Consider the following 20,343-nt stretch of genomic DNA (forward strand, 5'->3'; position numbering starts at 1 on the left):
TACCAATTCCATGTTTTAATAAAAAACAAAGCAAATAATAAAAAATAACCGGGCCAGCTAACAAATATCCAAGGGATATACATCACTACTGATGACATTAACTATTTACAAGACTAAGTAATAAACTAGCATGGTTTGAACTCATCTCTACCCAACTTAATAGTATAGACATAAAAGATGTTCAGGAATTATGACTGTATAAACTACGAGTATTGTAGAGCTCGTTTGAAATTAGTAATATAAACTCATTAATTAGTTTCAACTTTCAAGTTTAATAAATTAATAGTACTTAATAAGTAATACTTATTATTTATAACCATTGAGAAAATAAAAAAAACTGTACAAAGACTCAATGTAAGCCTTTGATTTTAATAAGTATTATTTTCAAAAATTACAATAATTTATATAGCCGGAAATACAAATTTTCCCACTCCTGATTTCGACTTTACCTAGAAAAGCTCGGAATCCGACTGCTCTGCTTTTATAAAGAAGAGTCTTTTCATCTTTTCAAAAACTATAATACATAAATAAGTATTTTCTTAAATAAAAGATATTCCAATGTTTTTTTAAATTTCCCCTTTTGCCAAAGGAAATTCTACTGACGGACGTGGATCGATCCCTTAACGATCTATGCCCCTGCATTCGAGGATTGCATTTACTAACTCCATCTAAACAACTACTCAACCACGTACTGCACACACGTAAATTTTATTGAAGGTAGGTTACATATATATTTTGAAGAATAGCTTGACTCAAATTAATGCTGAATGCAAGTCATTAAGTCACTCATTTTCCTTGCAACACATAACCGGCGTGCAAGAGGGAGATTCTTTTTGTTCTGTTAATGGTTGAAGGAGAAATAAACATTTTAGTACACAGTACTGAAGTTGTAGTCTAAAGCAGTCCTTTATCCGCGAGCCCCCAGAGTGAGGCGTTGTTTCTTTTTGTATTCCTAGTATTAAGAAGATATTATTATTATTATTAGTTCGTTTTTCTTGTCTTGACACTATGTATGTCGTGAGGTTGGATAAAGAGAGAAGGAAAGAGAAGAATTAATCTTATCTTTAGACACAACAATTTTTATCGACGATATTATTTATAATCATAATTCAATCCTCCGTTTCTGTGTCTTAATCTTAACGTATCACTTCAGTGACATCAGTTATCAATATTTCTTCTATTAATGAAGTTATGACAAATTTATCATTATTCTAAAAAATATGGCTCTATCTCCTGCTGAAGGCTCCTTGATCTTTTTTGTCCTCTACTCCGTCCTTATAACTGTTCTTCTTGTTGTACTCTTGCTCCTATATCGAAGAAAGGTATGAACATTCCAGAACTTTATTTAAGTAATTTTATAATATTTCCATTTGAGTTTTTCGCTAACCCCACAACAACATAGGGGAGACCGGAAAAGTTGCAACTAGTGTTGTGTCAGTCCAACTGGTATTATTAGTCCTTGGGGCCGGTCCTTAACAACTGAGTTAAAAAAAATAAATAAAGTTGAATGACGTTATCAAAGATCAAAATTGATAAGTTTTAGGACTGAGACTGAACAGAACTTGCAGTCTTCAGTCCTTATTTATTCGGTCTGACCCACCCTTAGGACTGATCCTATCAATTCTTGGGATTGGTCGATAAGACAGTCAGTCCTTAGGACTTTCAGTGGTAAAACTGATTCCCAAAAAGAAACAAAGTGGAGTGACGTCATGAAGGAGCGAATTCTATAATTTTTAGGACTGATATGCAGGAAGGAACTGGACCTGATCGAGACTGAACTGGACGGGACTGCAGTATTCAGTACTAAATAAGTACAGCCACAACAATAGTTGCAACAGTCACTTTTTTGCAAACATCTAAAAGTTACAGCCATAAAATTAGTATCACTATGGCAAAATATAATGCAGAATAATGGTGTTTCTGCTGCCCCACCTCAAGTTTTTTTATAATTATAAAAACACTCAAATCTTGATAAGGAAAACAGTTATTTTTGAGTATATATGAAAAACCAAATTTTTGATACTTCTGTAAATATGTCATTTTGAAACTTCCTATTTCGAGGCAACCTGTGTTTGATTAGATTCTATTTTGTTATAGATCATCAATAATTCTTAGCATGTATTTCAGCAAAACTGTTTTTTAGGGCACTCATGATATGTATGCGTATTGATTGAAAAGCTGTTTAAAATGAATTTAAAAAGAAACATACAGAACAAAAATATTGACGCCAGCTTACGATTTGTTTCTTTGGAGGGGAAGAAAAAGTTAATTTATAGCGGATTTTTTGCTTGAATAATAAATTTTGTTTCACCAATACTAAGCATTGACTATAAGCCTATTGTTATCATATCCGAATTATTTATATCCCGATTTGACTGTATGAACTTAATTTATATAATTAATAGGATATTTTTAGTGGATAGGCCCCACCAAATAATGAAAGTTAGCAACACTCCTAATGCAGAATATTGTGGAAAAAATCAATACTTTTTGCCCACTTCTCTTAGGGATATTAGATTAAAACTGTTTTTGAAGAACTTTAGTTTTGCAATAATGCAGTCAGTTTTTAATTCTATTTGCTGTAAATTATCCCATTTGAATTAATGATTATTTTGCTATCATTTGATAGGAATTTATCTAAGTTCAAAACTCACTCAGTGAGAATATATTTGAGATATTGTAACTCTTTGTACTAAGGAGAAAATTGCAACAATTGCCCAATTTTCCTCGCATTATAATTTATTCTTCTATAATATTTTATATAATTACACTTCACATCAAACATGTTTTTTTAGTTAGAACAGTGCCCGGAAGACTTTCTTGAGAGTCAACTTCTCCAAATTTATAAACTAATTAGTGATTTATATTGCAAACCTTATGAAATTTAAATCTATTATGGTATAATACATAGAAATGTAATAATTCAAATATTTATTCATCAAAAAATTTTATTTTGTTATTTTTTTTTTAATTTATAACTCAAATTCGATATTTTTTAACTGTTGAAAACATTCCTTGTGAAATTCGTCAAAAAAAACTATTGACTAGACATAATTATTAAGTATATTCAAACAGTTGCAAACATATTTAAGTATGTTTTGTTAAAATTTGGAGAGTATGATTAAAACTAAAGGAAAATTAGAAACAAGACTGTTCAAATGATAATTAAACACAAAGAAACATGTACCTAAGTAGTGATGTGTGAGTCTTTATGTATTCGGTGCAGTCCAATCTTAGGACCAGTCCTTGGGATACTGGACGAGACTGTAGTCTTCAGTCCTAAATAAGGATCAATACAACTCTAACCTTAATTATGTCAGAATTCAAGATGATAATTTTTCTCCTCATTGATATTGTTGCGTATTTCCTTAGGGTTTTTTTTAGTAAAACTATCTTTGAGTAATTGGGACAAAAATAAAAAAGTGTTGGAACAGTTCCTGTCTCCCCTACATATTATTGAAAACCTTATTATTATTCATCAGGAATTAATTAACGGATACGTCTGATTAGGAATACATTTTTTGAATTTGAAAACTCTTACTTTTGCTTTTATTATGAGACACTCCAAAAGACACTGTCAGTGATGAGACTATGTTATATCAAAACTGAAACGTATGCAATGTATATAAATTATACCCACGCTCACAAAAAGATGCACTCACATTATTGTCAAATGGTTGTTCTCATAATGTACGGGTTTTTCTAAAAATAAGTGTTGAGTGAGTATTTTTATAGCTATTTCCAAAGGTAGAGTAATATTAAATGCATATTTTACGTCTCTACATGATAAATTTTTGAATGCCTATTCTGCTCAATCGTAGAACATCAATAACATAGGAGAACAATCATTTTGTACAAATGAATTAAAGTAAAAAAAAAAAAGAATTTATCTTAGAGCGCAGAATCCAAAATGGATGTCAGATTTTATCTCAGTCATCTGAATTATGAAATATCTGAGATTATAATAATTTGGGACTATTATTGTTCAGTCATTTTTTACCCTTAAAAAAGTCCTCCAATCTAATGTGGGATTAATAAAACTTGTGTAAAAGTGTTTTTATGATTACAAAGTGTTTTTTTAATTCTGTATCTTGTTCTGAACTCGATTTATCTCCATTTTTAGACTGAAAAATGACGGTAACACCACTTTCCTTTATACCCTTATAATTTATTCATAATTTATAGTGATGATAAATATTTTAGCTCATATTATAGAAAAATATTCAATATATTATTTTAAAGAAGATCCATTTAAATAATACGGATCTCCTAGGATTTTGTTCCATTTTACATTTTTTTAAGTGATCTTATTTTGAATTATTAAAATTATCTACTCATCGTGAATGGATCGCTTTATTGTTATGATCCCGGTATCTCCTTCCCAAGGAAGGAGTTCACTCTACTCCCTTATGAGGTCTGGTAGTTTTCCTCTGATGAATTCACTCCCTTCATCCCACGTAGAATTTGGAATCTAAATTCGAACATCTCTTGAGATGGATCATTAAGTTAGAAGTATCTTCCTTCGATTGCCTCGATCTTCCTTTTAATAGGCATGCCATCATGAAATTGACGTTTAAATCGGAAAAAATACGATCATAATGTTGACTACTTGCTAGAACACCCCCATATAAAATGTTCAGATGCATATTTTTTAAATAGATCTTTTTTTTTTAATATAAAAAAATATTCACTCAATGTGTGGTTTCTTCGCTGTATTTTTTTTTTTGCTGGTTTGCCTCAATTAATCGTTTGAGGGCCGCCAAAAACGTGTGATTCCTCTTCTTATCGCTTCTTGCCTTGTGGAACTTCCGTTCGGACAGGCCTGTTAGCTTCCACTTGTCGTAGATCCTGCAAACCGTCGACCTGGGATACCATAGCGTCTTAGCAATCACGTGATGCTTGTACCCGCGCGAATCATTTCGACTACGGCCAACCTTTTCCCTAGCTCCATGTTTGTTTGATTACCTATTTGAACAAAACTTATTGTGCTTAAACTGAACACCCAATCTCACATTAAAAAAAACAAACCTTTAAAATTAAATTTCTTTATGTTATAGCGCTTTAAAAAATGTCCCAATTTACCTGCACAATCCCATCTCTAACAATTATGCAAGTAAAAAGATGAAGATATCTTGAGTAATCAATTTTAAACCTATCAGAATTCTAGGTAATAATTTTTCCCCTCATTGATATGTTAAAGTATCTTTAAATGTGGTGATCCACCTTTACAGGTGAACAGTGTTTGTTTGTGATTCAATAAACAATCTGAAAAAAACATACGTCTGTTATATTATTACCATCTTCACCTGGAGTAAAAAGAACTCAAATTCTAGTCTCTGATGAAGAAAAAAAAGGTATTGATCTACATGATTAATGACATTTTATTGTCAATAAAAGCATTCATTTGTAGCAAAGTATGATGGCTTTTAATCAAGTTCAATGGGAAGATTCCATTTCATTGGTTTAAACTTCATAATATTATATTATATACATCTGAAGCTTTATCTATGAAAATAAATCATGTACAAATATCTTTTCTACCTGGAATTACCCAGGTGTAATTACGAACTTCCAAATGTACATTCATATATATGTACATATTCAACTTTTTTGTTAGTATTGATTTGATTTGATTAGGAAATTTTGAAATCTAATTATAAACATACATAATAGGCTTTAACTTTTATTCCAATTTATTCCGTTCAGCCGCTCAATTGTTAATTTATTTCCCTTTCTCCTTTCATTTTTAAAGCAAAACGAAGACAACCTGATCAATTTTTATCTCACTTTAGTTGACTAAACAAACTTGCTCCTAAACTAAACTCCTTGCAAGATGGCCCCTTTAATGATGTACCACAAATGACGTCACTTAATCATTTTTATGTCGTAGCATATGCAACGTTTTTCTCTTTTTAAAGTTGGAGATTGTGTACAGATATTTTTTTTTCTGCTTAATCTTCAATTTACTTAAATAGACATAGTTGATTTATTTTTATGTTATTTTCGATAAATGATTGAATCAGTACTTTGATACAAAAAGTAACATTTTCGTTGTTGTGTTTCCTACAAGATTTTGTATTTGTTTATGATAAGTTGAAGGTAAAAGTGCTTCATGACCTAATCTGTATCGATATATAAATGTTCCTACTTAGAACTCCTTCCTTATCAATATCTCTTACGACATATTCATATAAGGAATTAAGTTCAAAGGATTAGATACAAATCCTCAAATATTGTTGTGTAGACTTGAATCGATTTAATGGAGTTGGAGATATTCAATTATCCAGTTTAAAAAATATTCAACAATTAAATATTCAAGTTATGTCGAACAAAATTGAAAAGTTTCGAATAACCTTTTTATTTTTTCAAATGACCGTTTAAAAAAAAAAAAAAATATTTTTTTATACAAATGATATCTTTTTTTTAAGAAAAAATTTATTTATTTATATGAATGTTTGAATTCGATCATCGAAATATTAAATTATATAATCCATGGATCGAATAGAATCAACTAGGATAGACTATTTTTCGAATATTCTTTGTTCGAAAAACATTCAGTCAAATTCGGGGAAAGGACACTACTATTTGATTATGTGGATCCTGTTTTTGACGGATTTTTGATGATTTTCAGCCTATCTTTCACGGAAAGTGTTTTTTTGGGACTACTAAACACAACGTGAAATGAATTTTAAAAGAAACATAGCGTAAAAAAAATGATGGTGCCACCTTAGAATTTGTACCAATAAAAAGGAAAAATCTTCATAGGAATGATTAATTCTTATGAATTCATATGAAGTTGATAGCAAAAAAAAAAAAAAGTTGATTTTAAGAGGATTTCTTACTTCATGATTTTTGAATTCGAAGTATTTTATTTATTAAATAAATTGTTATTTGAGAGAACCTTGATAATATAAACGTATTTTTCTTACATCCTGATTTGATTGTATTTTTAAATGGTGTAGAGTTGTTAAATATTGTATTGAGACATCTTCAATACGTATTTAATCATTTGTAAACAATCTCTATAGAGTTTTTACTGAGTAATTGGTCAGGGTAATACTCCTGGACTCGTACCCGGTAATTCAACTTAAAATAATATCCGGTGTATTAACTGCAAAAACGAATACCCTGCGTTTAATTACTCGTTTGGGGTTAAAATTATAAAAAAGTAGTCAAATCCTTATTAATTGGGGAGTACCCGTTTTTAGACGGGTATAGATTTATCATTATTTCTCTTTTATATGAGTAATTATGTATATACAAAAGGTATGACTCAGAAAATTAAATTATTCATATTTTTTTGTGACGTCATCCTCGGTCTTTAAAATTTAGCAAGAAATGTTTACGCTCACGTCACATATGGTTAGAAATGGGGTTCTTTCTTCACTCCATCATCAGGGTCTCCGTAACCAAACCAAAAGTGGCTTTCATATATTCATGAAAACATAATCAAACAACTTTTCACTAAAAATTACTGTCTTTCTAAAAGTTTCAAATACTTTTTGTTTCCCTATTGTTATCAATCATCAGTAACTTAGTTATATTAGTGAATTAGACTATAGCGTTGAAGGCTCTGAGCATTTAAAGTTATGTAGATACAATTGACTTACATGTATTGAAATACCAGGGTAAATAATCAGTTCTTCTCTAGTGTAAACATCAATCAAGTGATCCATTTCACCAAATTTGCTTTGCAATAAATCGATTATAACGTTTGCTGTGTGACAAGCTGCGCGTTGAAACCTCGGGTTTTTTTTTAAAATTAGGACCCAAAAAAAAAATCAGTTATCATTTTTGAACGGACCGTAAAATGGCCCTAATGTTCTTAAGTTGCGAAAAGTGAACGGTTATTTTGATAATAATTGGATAATTTGCAATCTGTGATAAATTTTATATCGCTTCATGATTAACGAAATTTCTAAATGTCAAACGAAGAAAATAAATATGACTTGGGTTTTCCCGGGGGGAGACATTTGAGTTTTCGTATAAAGGCTTTACAAATTTATAGTGATACTTGGGTGTCAGAAGAAAACTTGATTGCCACTCGGTAGAACACAAAACCTCCCCCTAAAATCAAATGAAATTATGTATCTCAATTTGTTCCAAAGTTATGGTGGATTATGCATTTTTTTACGTTTTGTGTTACCTTGACCTTTGGCCTTGACCTCTAAAATTTTTATGGACTCTTACTGTGAACATAAATAATCTTTGGATCAAGTTTGATTAAATTCGATCTGTAACTTACGAGAGTCGTAGCTAAGAAGCATTAAGATGTGGTTATTCCATGAAAGTGCTGTTACACAACTGAAAGAAACTTGCTAAACATTGAAGAGTATCAACGTACCCCGTGTGCCAACTTGCCTGGATCCCAATATGGGCATTCCATATTGTACTTTTTTAAACATATTATACAAAAATATCACAATTTTTGCAAAAGATTATGTCTGATCTGAATCATTAAGGATCATAAAATAAAATATTGAAAGGATTTTGAATTGAAGCTTCAAGTACTTAATAATTATTTGCTGAGGTTGATATATTTAATATCGAAGCGACTTAAAAAAATTTAAAGTCCACTCTGGGTTTTTCAATTTAAAAAAACGTGAGTCAAATAGAAAAATTAACAACTCAAGTAGAATTACAAAAAGTGAATAATTTATTGAGTCATCAGGACACTAAATTCAAATTATATTTCTTTGATATTTTCACTTTGTGCTGGCCTATTATGTAATTTACCTTTTATCATGATAAAAAAATGAGCAATTTTAAGCCCAGTCATCATTAAATTGATAAAAAAATATATTTTTATTATAGGTTCTTATGAGTCAATGGTGATCAAGTCTTACTACTCATCCATCTTTTTATAAACACTTAATCTTTCTTTTATGACATAGTCGCATAAGGCTTATAGTGTCATCCTTTGTTTTTAAATCCAAATATCAATTGTTTTAATATGTAATAAATATAATGGTCATAAAAATATTTTGAGAAGGCCACCAAATAAGTTACAAACTATTATGTAATATTTTAATAGCCCAACTAATATGATGACAAATATATATTTTATAACTCTTTATGTGGACTATTGGGATGGGAAAAATATAATAATGGAACCTTTTCATTTTCCATAGCTGTTATTTATTCTTGAACATATCAATATAAAGTAGTAACTAGTGCTTCCATGAGGAAAAGTTACATACATTTAGGTTTTGTTGCATAGTTATAAGTTTAAGTCCTTGTTAGACTCGGAGTAAAATTAAGGATCTACATTGGGTTATTCCTGCATATATCGTTGATAGATATGGAATTGGCTTTTTTTTTATTTCCTTCATCTCATAGCTGCTCGCAGCTAATTTAATTAAACGTCATGACAGCTAAGGTGCTCTTTTCTCAAACACTCTTTAAATTTTCAGTTTCTTTAGCCTACTGGAAGATCATGTTATTTTCATCTCTTGCTATATCCATGAAACACATTAATATCCTAAGATGTCTTTATCCACGCTCAATGCTACATGCAAAACGGCTTCGATGACTACCTTGTTATTTTTTAGATCAAAAATATGAATATGATATACATCAGGGTGTACTATTTACTGTGCATCCTGTATATACGCTCGATGCTGCATGCAGAAGTCTTGTAAAAATTTCACTAATATGACTGCATTTTTCTTTCTTAGATCAAAAATATGTTGATGAATATGATATAATTACATTTTTTTACTGGCTAGGTGGCTCTGAAGTTGAATCAATGTTACTTTTTAAATACTTTGTTTTTAAATACAATAAGCAAGATTTTTTGCAAAAGACCAGATCATTCAGTTTTAATTAACATTTAATTAGTCAAATTGTATCAACCCCCTGAATACACAAATTGCATCTTATAGTCTCATACTGAAATCCACTAATTCCTTTAATGCAACATACTTTTATATTGAAGGAAGCAAGAGTTGTTGCTATTATAAATACCCAGGGGGGACACTTTGCTTTATTAATTATTTTAATCATTAATAATGCCTAATCCTAGGAAAATTGCAATAGTGGTTGCAATTTATCCCTTTGTACTAACAAATACAAAATCTCAAAATGTCCTCAATGAGGGAGTTTTGAATTTTGATAAAACTATATTCACTCTAAAAAAAGAAAATCAATAATTCGAATCATGTAAGTTACTGATAAACAATGAAAAACTCACTGCGTTGTTGCAAAAAAAAAAAAAAAAAAAATACTCATACAGCAGTAGCTGGTTTGATGTTTGAGAAATATAGGCTAGTGCATCCGTCTTGTGCTGTAACTTTCCCTGGTCTACCCTACGGTAGCCATTTTCAGTATCCAGAATTTTTTTGTTATGCGTAATTATGATATACTTTGTATTTTTTAGTATTTATAATTTTTCTTATTATTTCAGAAATCAAGGGATTCCCAGAAGAATAGTCGCAATCCTCCACATCAGTTACCTTATCATGAAAACAAATCCTTTCAAGAGGATAATCCTGTTATATTTGTTTCGAATGCGACTCAAAAAAGACCAAATAATCAAATAAATGAGCAATCATTTCATCCTGAAATATCTACTGTGGAATATGAAGTTCAAAGACAACGCAATATCAGTCGAGGAGAAGAAAGTCTCGCTAGCTTTAAATCTGTTGTAGATAATTATAACGAGGTAAGTGTTCAATATTTTTATTATGTTGACTGTTATAGATGAATTGTATCTGTCCTTAATGCGGGATTTATAATCGGCCCTGTCTATTCAGAGCCAATTTCAGAGCAATGTGATCTATGAGCGTGGTTTAAAAAAAAGAAAAAGAAAGATATTTATTTTCTAAACAAAAGAATTTGAAATTAAATTCAAATTATCAAAAGGAAATAATAAAAAGGAGACTTGCACATTTATCTTTGCCTCAGATCTTGAACACGCTAAAAATACGACCCTTGCCTTAGTTATTATTCGAGATGGGATTTGTGTAAGAACGCAAAGAGAAAGAGGGAGCTGGGCACATGGTATAACTGAATTAAGACCCTTGTTAATATCAGCTGCTATTGTATAATTTTGGTGGAGAACATGAAATACTGCTTTAAACCAGAGAATCTTCTACATTTCAAATAGCATTAGTACAGGAAAAGTATTATAATTACATATATATTTTTAAATCAATTTGCACCGAAGATAAGCGATAATTTTTCATTTAGAGAGAGATGTTTACATCCCCAAAACTGATTAAATAATGAATAAAAAAGAAAAAAGAGCACACGCATCAAAACATTTTCATTTTCTAATTGCTGTACTTAGTTTTTCCTTCAGACGGATCCCTTCGTTCTTGTTGTTGTCCCTCACAAAATTATCGTTTGGCCTCCGTACAACCCCTTTTGCATAAGTTCCGGCAATAGTTAAGCACGTCCCTGAGTCCAGTTCTGTTCCATCCCTAACTTCCGTCCTTTAAGACGTATAAAATTTTAGAGAGCCCTCAACAAGACTAATTTTTCACTAATTCTACAGTCAAATATCTCAGAGGGGTTGCTAAATGATTTCCATATATAAGAATTATTTCCAAAATTAGAGCTAGAATATATCTGCTTTTCTCAATGCACAGTGCCCATCCGTCACATTAAGACCTTGATTCGCTTATAAACTTAATATCACATCCACAGCCTGTAATTTTATTTGTTCGTTAGTCTCAATTTTGACTTTATCTATTGCAAAAAAGAGAATTGATATTAGAGATAGGCCGTCAGAAAGTCTTGGAACGTCTCATGAACGTTGAAAATTAATTACACCTAGCGGCTTTCAATTAAATTCTACAGAATTTTTAAAAATTGGAAGTTTTTTATTGCTCATTAGATTACATATTTTTGAATTTGAGTATCTCGGCCTCGATCACACGCTCCACACGACTCCGAAACGCTTTGAATACGTTGACAACGTAGTTCTTCGACATTGGTCGCCACTCTTTCTCAACCGGTTGCTTTAGGGACTCAATACTACTGTGACGTTGTCTACAGGCATTGCCTTCAATTTGCCTCCAGATACTGTAATCAAGGGGATTTAGTTCGGGAATCTGCGGTGGCCAGAAGTCCTTCGGCAGAACTTCAATTTTTTGGACATCCAATCCTGCACGATTTTTGCCGTATTTTCAGGAGTCCTGTCCTTTTGAAAGCAATACTCGGCTTTTTTTTATTGCTTTGTGATCTGGGGAACCTAAGGAAGTACTTTTGTTAGGAAAATCATCAAGTAATGCTTGCTAGTCAATCTGTATCCAACGGGGAATCCATTTTGCGACATTCAGATGAAACAATGCCGAGCACCATTACTAAGGCTAGATGATTGGTGGTGGACACTTCACGGAGTTTACGGTTGACTTCACCAAAACATACGACTCGATCATTTTGTTTATTGTGCACGGGATCCACTATAAATGTCTTATCGTCCGAGAAGAACAAAATTCGATTTCCGTGTTACCTCAGATCATTGTAAAGCTTTTTGCACCGTTCAAATCGTAATTGTTGTTCTTGTTGAGTAAGCAAGGGTCTTTAAATATATCGGAGAGACTTGCACCAGCTTTTTTTTAAAAAGTATTAGACACTGTAAACGACTCATAGACCACTTTTTTGCCAAGTCCGTCATCGTCATCTTCGGATTTTTCGAAAAAGCTTATTAAAAAGAAAAAAAATCCTGAATTTCGGGGGGGACTTTTGCATCCGGCGTTCTTAAAATTTGTATTGGATGTAAAAAATCTTAGACCAATAAATCCCTAATTGTTAGTATTTTTAAATGTAGGTCTTTTCGAGATATTTCGTAGAGTAAAAAATAACACTTTTTATATAATCTAAATTTTCTTATCTTCATCTTTATATGACACATTAGATTTTATAACTCCTCTTCAAATATTTTATTGATTATTTACTTAATAAATACTTAAATCTTTATTTTAGGATGGAATTTGGATCATGAAGGACACATTAAGAGATTAAATTAGTAGGCTCTCCTATGAAGTATTGATAAGAATATCTACTTAGCGCTCATCAAACATCATCATTTTGAATGCCTTTATAAAACCAAATTTTATAAAAAAACATCTCATTGTCGTCAATTGAGGTGTCATAATTGTACTGACAAATATAAAGGCTTAACTAATTTACCATTAACTAATAATCATGACTGGTATAATAAACACTGACAAGACAAATACAGATACCTTTCAGGAGCGTTTCTAGGATTATCTTTCAGAGAAAGATTGATTATCTAGGGGCCGTAATCTCCACAAAGGGCCTGTTCACCCAATTTTTGGTTGCAATATTAATATTTATTTACCTTTATTATGATGAGTCATCCATGGTCCCTCCTATATCAAAACAGTGATACGAAGGCTCAGAAATCTTGCTTTACCGAGGTGTCATTCTTTTTTTCAGGAGAAATTTGGCGTAACTTTGTTGGTTTTAATACAAAATTTAACACAATTTTTTTTATAAATGTCAAATATGACATTTATATATTTATTTCACTTTTTGACATATCTCATATATATTCCTTTGTTGTTATCACATACAGAATCCCCCACGGTCAAACAAGTCAGTCTGAAATTTAGCAAGTATACTTATAAAATAAGTTTTTAGGGCACCGAAGTCATTAAGAGGGCGTTTTTGACCGAGATTAAACCTTATTTCCCTTCTTTCTTTCTATATTTCTCTCCTCTCTGCCTCTATCCTCTTCTCTTTTCTTCTACATTCATTCTTTGTTTGTTTTCTTCTACACCCTCTGCTAGTATAATATATTTGTCAGTCAGTTTTTTATGTTATCACACAAGGAATACAGAACGGTCTAACAGATCAGTCTGAAATTTAGGAATTAGACGTATAAAATAACCAAGCATGTTCTTATGCTATTTTTTTGGGGTCTTCTGAGGTCATTAAGAGGCTGTTTTTGACCGCAATAAATCCCTTTTGTTATTTAATCTTTAAATATCTCTCTTCTTCTCTTCCTTCTCAGTACCCTCTGCTAAAATCTAACATTATGCAAATGTATTGGGAATGTTCTTAATTTTTTTAACAAAATAATGTACAATGTGCGTGTCTCTATTTCTTACGTTAAAATTGACACAAAATATATCTCTCTTTATTTCAATTATATCACAGACCACCTATTACATACTTTGATTTTGTTCCAGTATCACGGTTTTTCTTTAGTATTAATTTGAAACTCTGCAACAGTTTCCTTTTTCTTATTTTTAACGTCGTTTGTTTTATTTTTCCGAAGGTTTTATTTTTCTTTTTGAAAAATTTGTCCATCTTTATTTTTAATAACTAGTTAGGAATATTTCGTAGAGCGCGAGGAGAAGGCGGGTGCGATACTTACATATACATATACTATTATATGATTTTGGAGGGAGGAAATGTATAATTGCTATAGAAAGGAATACTCTTAACATTTCAGCCATTAACCATTTAAAAAAATTAAAAAATATATCTTATTTGAATTTTTGTTCAAAATTGTTTTTGTCTTGAAGCATCACAAATTGAAACTCTGGATTACGAGAAGGAATTCTTGGGGCATTTTTGGGCATATAAATTGAGGGCATTCCCAAAACACACGGTCAGATAGGAGGGATCTGGCCTAAAACATCTTCTGTCCTCGTTGTGGAGAGGAGAGTTAACTTAAAATCAATAAAATAAATTGTTTGCCATCAGGGGGAAAAAACCTCTCAGCCTTCCCCAAAAAATTTCTGAGGTAGTCGGAAGGAAGAAACATTTTGTGTAATTGTTTATGAAAGTTATTATATCGTTTTACATATTTTGAAAATTGATATGGCCATCAATATGGAAGAATTTTAAAATTGCTTAATATCAATTAATTCTCTGATTATGTTGTTCAATAATTATCAACATTAAGTTGGAAAAAATATTATATATATAAATATTGACATAAATATATATAATGTTTGTTTCCCACTGAATGTTGATAGTTAGTGAATAACATAATCATAGAATTCATGGATACTAAGCATTTTTAAAACAGGTACAGGCTATACCTCTTATACAAACACATCAAAAAATGTGTTTAATAATAAATAATGTAATTTAAATAACAGTGTAAATTCATGATGGCTGCATGATTAGTTACAGAGTTTTATTCATGATATTCTCAGCGTCTCTAGCAGACAAAAAAGTATTTTTGTAGCCAATTTAATTTGGAACATTTGATCTCAGGGTCATTTTTTTGCCACTTTGTACTTTCCCAAAAGAAAAATAATCATTTCTTGATAACTTTGAACTGATACATTATATAGTTTTCCCAGCCATGATTTTTATAAAATATATTAGTATAATACATTTAATCTACTTTAATTTACTGTACAGTGTGTCCCTGCGAATAATGAGCGAACTTTCCTGAGCTCAACTTCGTCAAGATTCTCAAAAAGTATAAGCATCAAGTGATCAATTAAAATCTGAACACTTCCAATTTTAAACTTGACAAGATTTTAAAAATAGAATTTCAACAAAATATTTTAAGTAGTTATGTGTCTGAGCTCACTTTTAATAATAAATGTAGACGCCCTTAGTCGCAATGGTAGCTTCCAGGTGGAGGCAGAATGCCTAGCACCGGCTGGGGATGTAGAGTCCTCTGGCATGGTACCCCAGTACTAGATGCCAGTGTCTTTGAGGGCCTCAGTTTGCGGATGACGGACACTGCATTCTTTCCCCTCGACATGCACCCCAAATATGTAGTCGGAGGGGTTGGTAACAGAGTTGTAGTAGTGCTAAAAGTGTAAAAAAGGAGATCAAAGGACTAATTTAAAAGAGTCTTGCAAAGGAAGAAATGGGTTTCTTACTTTGCTGGTGTCGAAAATGGCATTTCCACTCTCACAAGGCTCTTTCCAACCACTTGTTTGATAGCTCTCCGGACAATCTGGTGTGAAACTCTTACATGGGCCTTCATAGGCTTGAGGGGATTGACCTGGGCTGTTTTCTTTAACTCATCCTTGTCCAGTTTGGGCTTTTAGGCAGATCCATTTTTCCTCTCTAGCTTTTCGGACTTGTTCCCGGGATAGACAGTGATACTGGCGACGCCCAACTGTTAGGAGTCCACGAATGGAAATGGAAGGTGGAACAGGCGTTCCTCTTGATGGCGCTCCAGATTCCTTAGTCAAGAGGGTTGCATTCTGGCGAGGAAGGATGTCACATTGACCACGAGCATAAATTTGCAGAGTCTTGCTGGAAAATATATTTGCCCTTAAGGTAGTTGGCATTCGAACAGGGAATACCATTGTCTCCATGACCTCTAAGTACATGACTGTACCAAGCCCTTCAGAAACCAATAAGGTGGCATCCTCTTCCCTTCAGATCCAAGGACGCTGAGCATGCTTTTTACCCACTAAATTCCTCTTAAGGGTCTTATTGTCATTTTTCAGCTTTGGATTAGGGGATGATGCGGGAGATCTCGCCATTGCTCATTCCTACGTAAAGAATCGCTGACACACGATTTCTGTTTGTTATCCATCTCAGTTGCCCTTGGTCTTCTTAAGAAAGTTGTTTCTAAAAAATTATTTGTTTTTATTTTTTGATCATTTAATATTACGTACGAAAATCGGTAATCTATTTAGTAAGTCACTGAATTCTTTCTAAACTTTCATTCAGGATTCGCTAGGACATGCTTATAAAAATTAACCATATTAAAAGGAATTTAATGAGCCTTACTTCTAATTGATACCCAAGTAAAGTTCATCTAATAAACATTAAAAAATTTTCTCATTAAAATTAAACTCTATTTTTTGAATTTGAGTGTGATTTGCACATACATAATGTTAATTTTCTACTTATTTTTATGTCTTTCAGGATTTCGCCTCTGTCAGAAGTGATTCTTTTCATACGCTCTACGATGAAGTGACTCTTTGTTCTAGTTCCCCTAAAAATGTAAGATAAATTAAACTATCTTATACAATAATATATCCTCATCATCATCCGTTTGTCAAATCGTCTCTGTATTTTAAAGTTTTTTAATAATCATTTTATATCATTATTTGTAGTCGTGCTGTATGTATTTTATTTCATAAAAACAATTTGGTAATTGTCTGTGATCATTTTTGTGTAATTGTTTATGAATGTTGTTCTATCGTTTTACATATTATACCCAAATTATATCCTATTTATCTTTTTCAAACTTGGGTATGCTACACTACAAATAAAGTGCCGTATCGTTTTTCTCTCTGTCTGGTTTTCTTATTTATATATACTACTGAAATATTAATGTAATGAGGTGCTAACAGAGTTGCTATGTGTGTTAAATTACCTTTCCTCCCTGATCTATTTATGTTTTGTTTTTACTTCTTTACATTTTGATATGTTAAGGTGAAGCTGATGTACCAATTTTGTACAAAAAAGCTCAAACTTTTTCTTGGATCTACTGTGTATAGATAAATTAATAACGAGTGGTCCATTAAAATCTAAACACTTTGTTTTTTCAAACTTATGCAAGATATAGTTAATTAATTAGCTATATAATTTAAAAAATAATAATACTATAAATAGATGTGTGTCTGAGTTCTCTTAATCATTAATGTAGTCGCCCTTAGTGCCAGGTGGTGGCAGAAGACTTGGTACTGTTCTGAATATAGTCCTCTGTCATGACATCCTAGTACTGGCTGACAGTGGATTTGAGGGCCTCGGTGTTAGGATCACGGACACTGCAGGTCTTCCCCTCGACATGCACACAAAAGATATAGTCGACGAATTTTGCATTTTGGGGAGCCAAAAGTGTCAAAAAAGATTTCAAAAGAGTCCTGCAACGGAAAAAATGGGTTTCTTTCTTTGCTCGTTTCAAAAGTGGCCTCTCCACCCTCACAAGGCTCTTTCCAACCAATTTTTTCATAACTCTCTCTACAATCTGGTGTGAAACACAGGGATCTCTTGCTTGAGCCCTCATGGACTTGAGGTGATTGGCTTAGTCTGTTTTCTTTAACTCTTCCGGGTCCAGTTTGGTCTTATTGACAGATCCCTTCTTCCTCTTTAATATTTTGGACTTTTTGTAGGGGTAGATGGTGGTCCTGGAGACGGCCAACTGCTTGGAGTGCACAAATGGAAATTCGTGGATTACGTTCAAGTGTCATTTTCTCGACTTGTACGTAAGATAGAGAGCTCAGAATGGTTTTTGCTTTAATATATCGAAATATGAGTTAATTTTAATTACTCAACCTTTATTAATTAATGAATTAGTAGGTGTTAAGATTTTAACGGATAATCTAGTACCTAAACGTGACAAAGGAATTTTGATTGGGTGCTTGACATAGTGAGGTGGTAGTATATAAAGCGTTTTCATGTGACGTCAACATTGTTGACTTGAGCGGTTTGATTTTCAACTTTTTTCAAATTTCGATTGCGGCTCGTGCGGAAAAGTTGTCATATAGTATGGAAACCTTTGAAAAGTGTGAATAAAGTTTAAAGTCTAAAAATGATCTTTGGAACAAAACAAAAAAAAAAAGAGAAAAATGTCCTATTTGATGATCCGTGCGTAACATGCATAATTTTTTTACATTTTCATATAGGAAAGATCAAAATTTTCTTATATTATTCACTCCTAGGGTAGGTTTAGAAAAAAAAATCAAATCTTTATTAATATTTTTTATATGTTGGAATAATGTCTGTCATCTTGAATAAATGTAAAATAAGGATTCATGCTATATTTTAATCATTATTGACAAAGTTAAAAACTGTTGTCTCCTTTCAAATTTTAAACTACAGAAATTTCAACAGCTGAGAATAAAATACGTATTATATTTTTGTGTTAGTAATGTATGAATGTGATGAATTTGTTTCTCTATGGGTGGTCCTAATGCCTTAAATAAATCAAGTGGTAAAACGAAGACTACCTGATACTGGCTTCAAAGTATTTGTAAGTGGTGGGGGGACAAATGATATAATAGTTACTTCAACAATGGCTTCCGCATGATGTTTTTAGGGGGGTTGGGGGTGGAGCGCTGAAACCGATTTTTTTGAAGAAACTAAATATAAACGATAATCAATTTTAGAAAAGATGGGGAAATCGATATTTTTAATCGGGGGATATGTATAAAGTAGTTGTTTAATGACACTTTTTTTACTCGGGGCGTTGAATATACTTAAATATGACTGTATAAGTTATAATTAAATACATGAAGGGAGAACGTGCAATTAAGGACCGAAAGGACCTATTCTTATACTGGACTGGAACAAATCAATTGAGGACTCACACAACCCTAGCTGTATGTCAGGTTCATCTGGAGGGAGGGGCTGGAGGGGCTGTATCTCTCCCAAAAATGAAGGATTTTTTGTTTTTTACTAAAAAATTTAATATTATTTTCAAAAAGTTTAATATTTGAAATTTGATTGAATTTTTCAATTTTTTTTTCACAAAAATTTAATATTTGAAATTTTTCAAAAAATTTCACAACTAAAATTCAATTTTTGAAATATATATATATTTTTTTTAAATTCCAAAAAACAAGCCCCTCACCAAAAAAAAAAAAAAAGAAAAAAAAGATATATATATATATATAATCCTGCAGACGTCCCTGTATGAATATAATTTTCTCCTTTTTTGTTCAATATTTTTGATGGTGAATCACCAAGGTATTTTCACAGTTTTTGTCACTTTTTTTCAAATTTTATGAACTTTTTGCAAAGTACTAAATAAAGGTTAAGTAAGAGTTATCTGTCAAATTCCAAGAACTCAGACGAGCTTCACCCTAACACACAACACATGTAATTGATGTTACAATTTTTATTCAGAATTGTAGGTATTTTTTTAAACTTTTAATCTTCTGTTAAATGCATGTTTTTTGTAGTTTTGTTTAAGTCTTGATTGTCAGCACCTCAAAGTATTCCCCTCTCTTCAATTAACATGTTCATATCTAACATATTATATATATAAAGGTAGACGTTAATTTGTAAAAAAAACTTTTGTTTTCGACAACACTAATTAGGGAAGCCTCCATCGATTAGTGAAATAATTCAATTATATAATTCTAATGTTGTGCTCTTCGGACTATCTAATAATGATGAGTCGTCATTCCCTACAATAGTAGATACAAAATCTTATCAAGTTTTATATCAGTGGTTCTCAAATGGTAATAGTTGGAGATATTGATATTTTCTCAGCTTGTACACACTCAAAAAAAGTTTGAGAGCCACTGTTTTGTAGACAATTAAGTTGCTTTAGTGATGTATTTTACTAATGTATAAATACACTTATATTCAGTCATTTGCAAAAGTTGAAGACCATCTGAAATATTTTCTTATTTTTGCCAGAAAAGGAATGTATTTCCAAAATAAAACAAAAAAATGTGAAATAGTGCCGACACTTATTTTGCCCCCTTT

At 31.6% G+C, this 20,343-nt stretch overlaps 1 protein-coding gene across 1 annotated transcript; it reads left to right on the forward strand.

The window, feature by feature from the left end:
* Positions 1 to 877: 877 nt before the first annotated feature.
* LOC121122369 (uncharacterized) lies at positions 878 to 17,195 on the forward strand. Its single transcript, XM_040717339.2, has 3 exons — positions 878 to 1,322; positions 10,406 to 10,663; positions 16,828 to 17,195. Exons 1-3 carry the CDS (start codon positions 1,221 to 1,223, stop codon positions 16,912 to 16,914), a joined length of 447 nt encoding a protein of 148 aa, XP_040573273.2. The 5' UTR covers positions 878 to 1,220; the 3' UTR covers positions 16,915 to 17,195.
* The last annotated feature ends 3,148 nt before the right edge of the window (positions 17,196 to 20,343 follow it).

Source organism: Lepeophtheirus salmonis, chromosome 8 (genome assembly GCF_016086655.4).
Source record: "Lepeophtheirus salmonis chromosome 8, UVic_Lsal_1.4, whole genome shotgun sequence".
In the NCBI taxonomy this organism is placed as follows: Eukaryota; Metazoa; Arthropoda; class Copepoda; order Siphonostomatoida; family Caligidae; genus Lepeophtheirus; species Lepeophtheirus salmonis.

Bases quoted from the DNA above. Each gene is read 5' to 3' on its own strand.
- LOC121122369 (XM_040717339.2), top strand. From the start codon at position 1,221: ATGGCTCTATCTCCTGCTGAAGGCTCCTTGATCTTTTTTGTCCTCTAC. The intron at 1,323-10,405 runs GTATGAACATTC...TTATTATTTCAG, and splicing joins TGCTCCTATATCGAAGAAAG to AAATCAAGGGATTCCCAGAA. The intron at 10,664-16,827 runs GTAAGTGTTCAA...TATGTCTTTCAG, and splicing joins TTGTAGATAATTATAACGAG to GATTTCGCCTCTGTCAGAAG.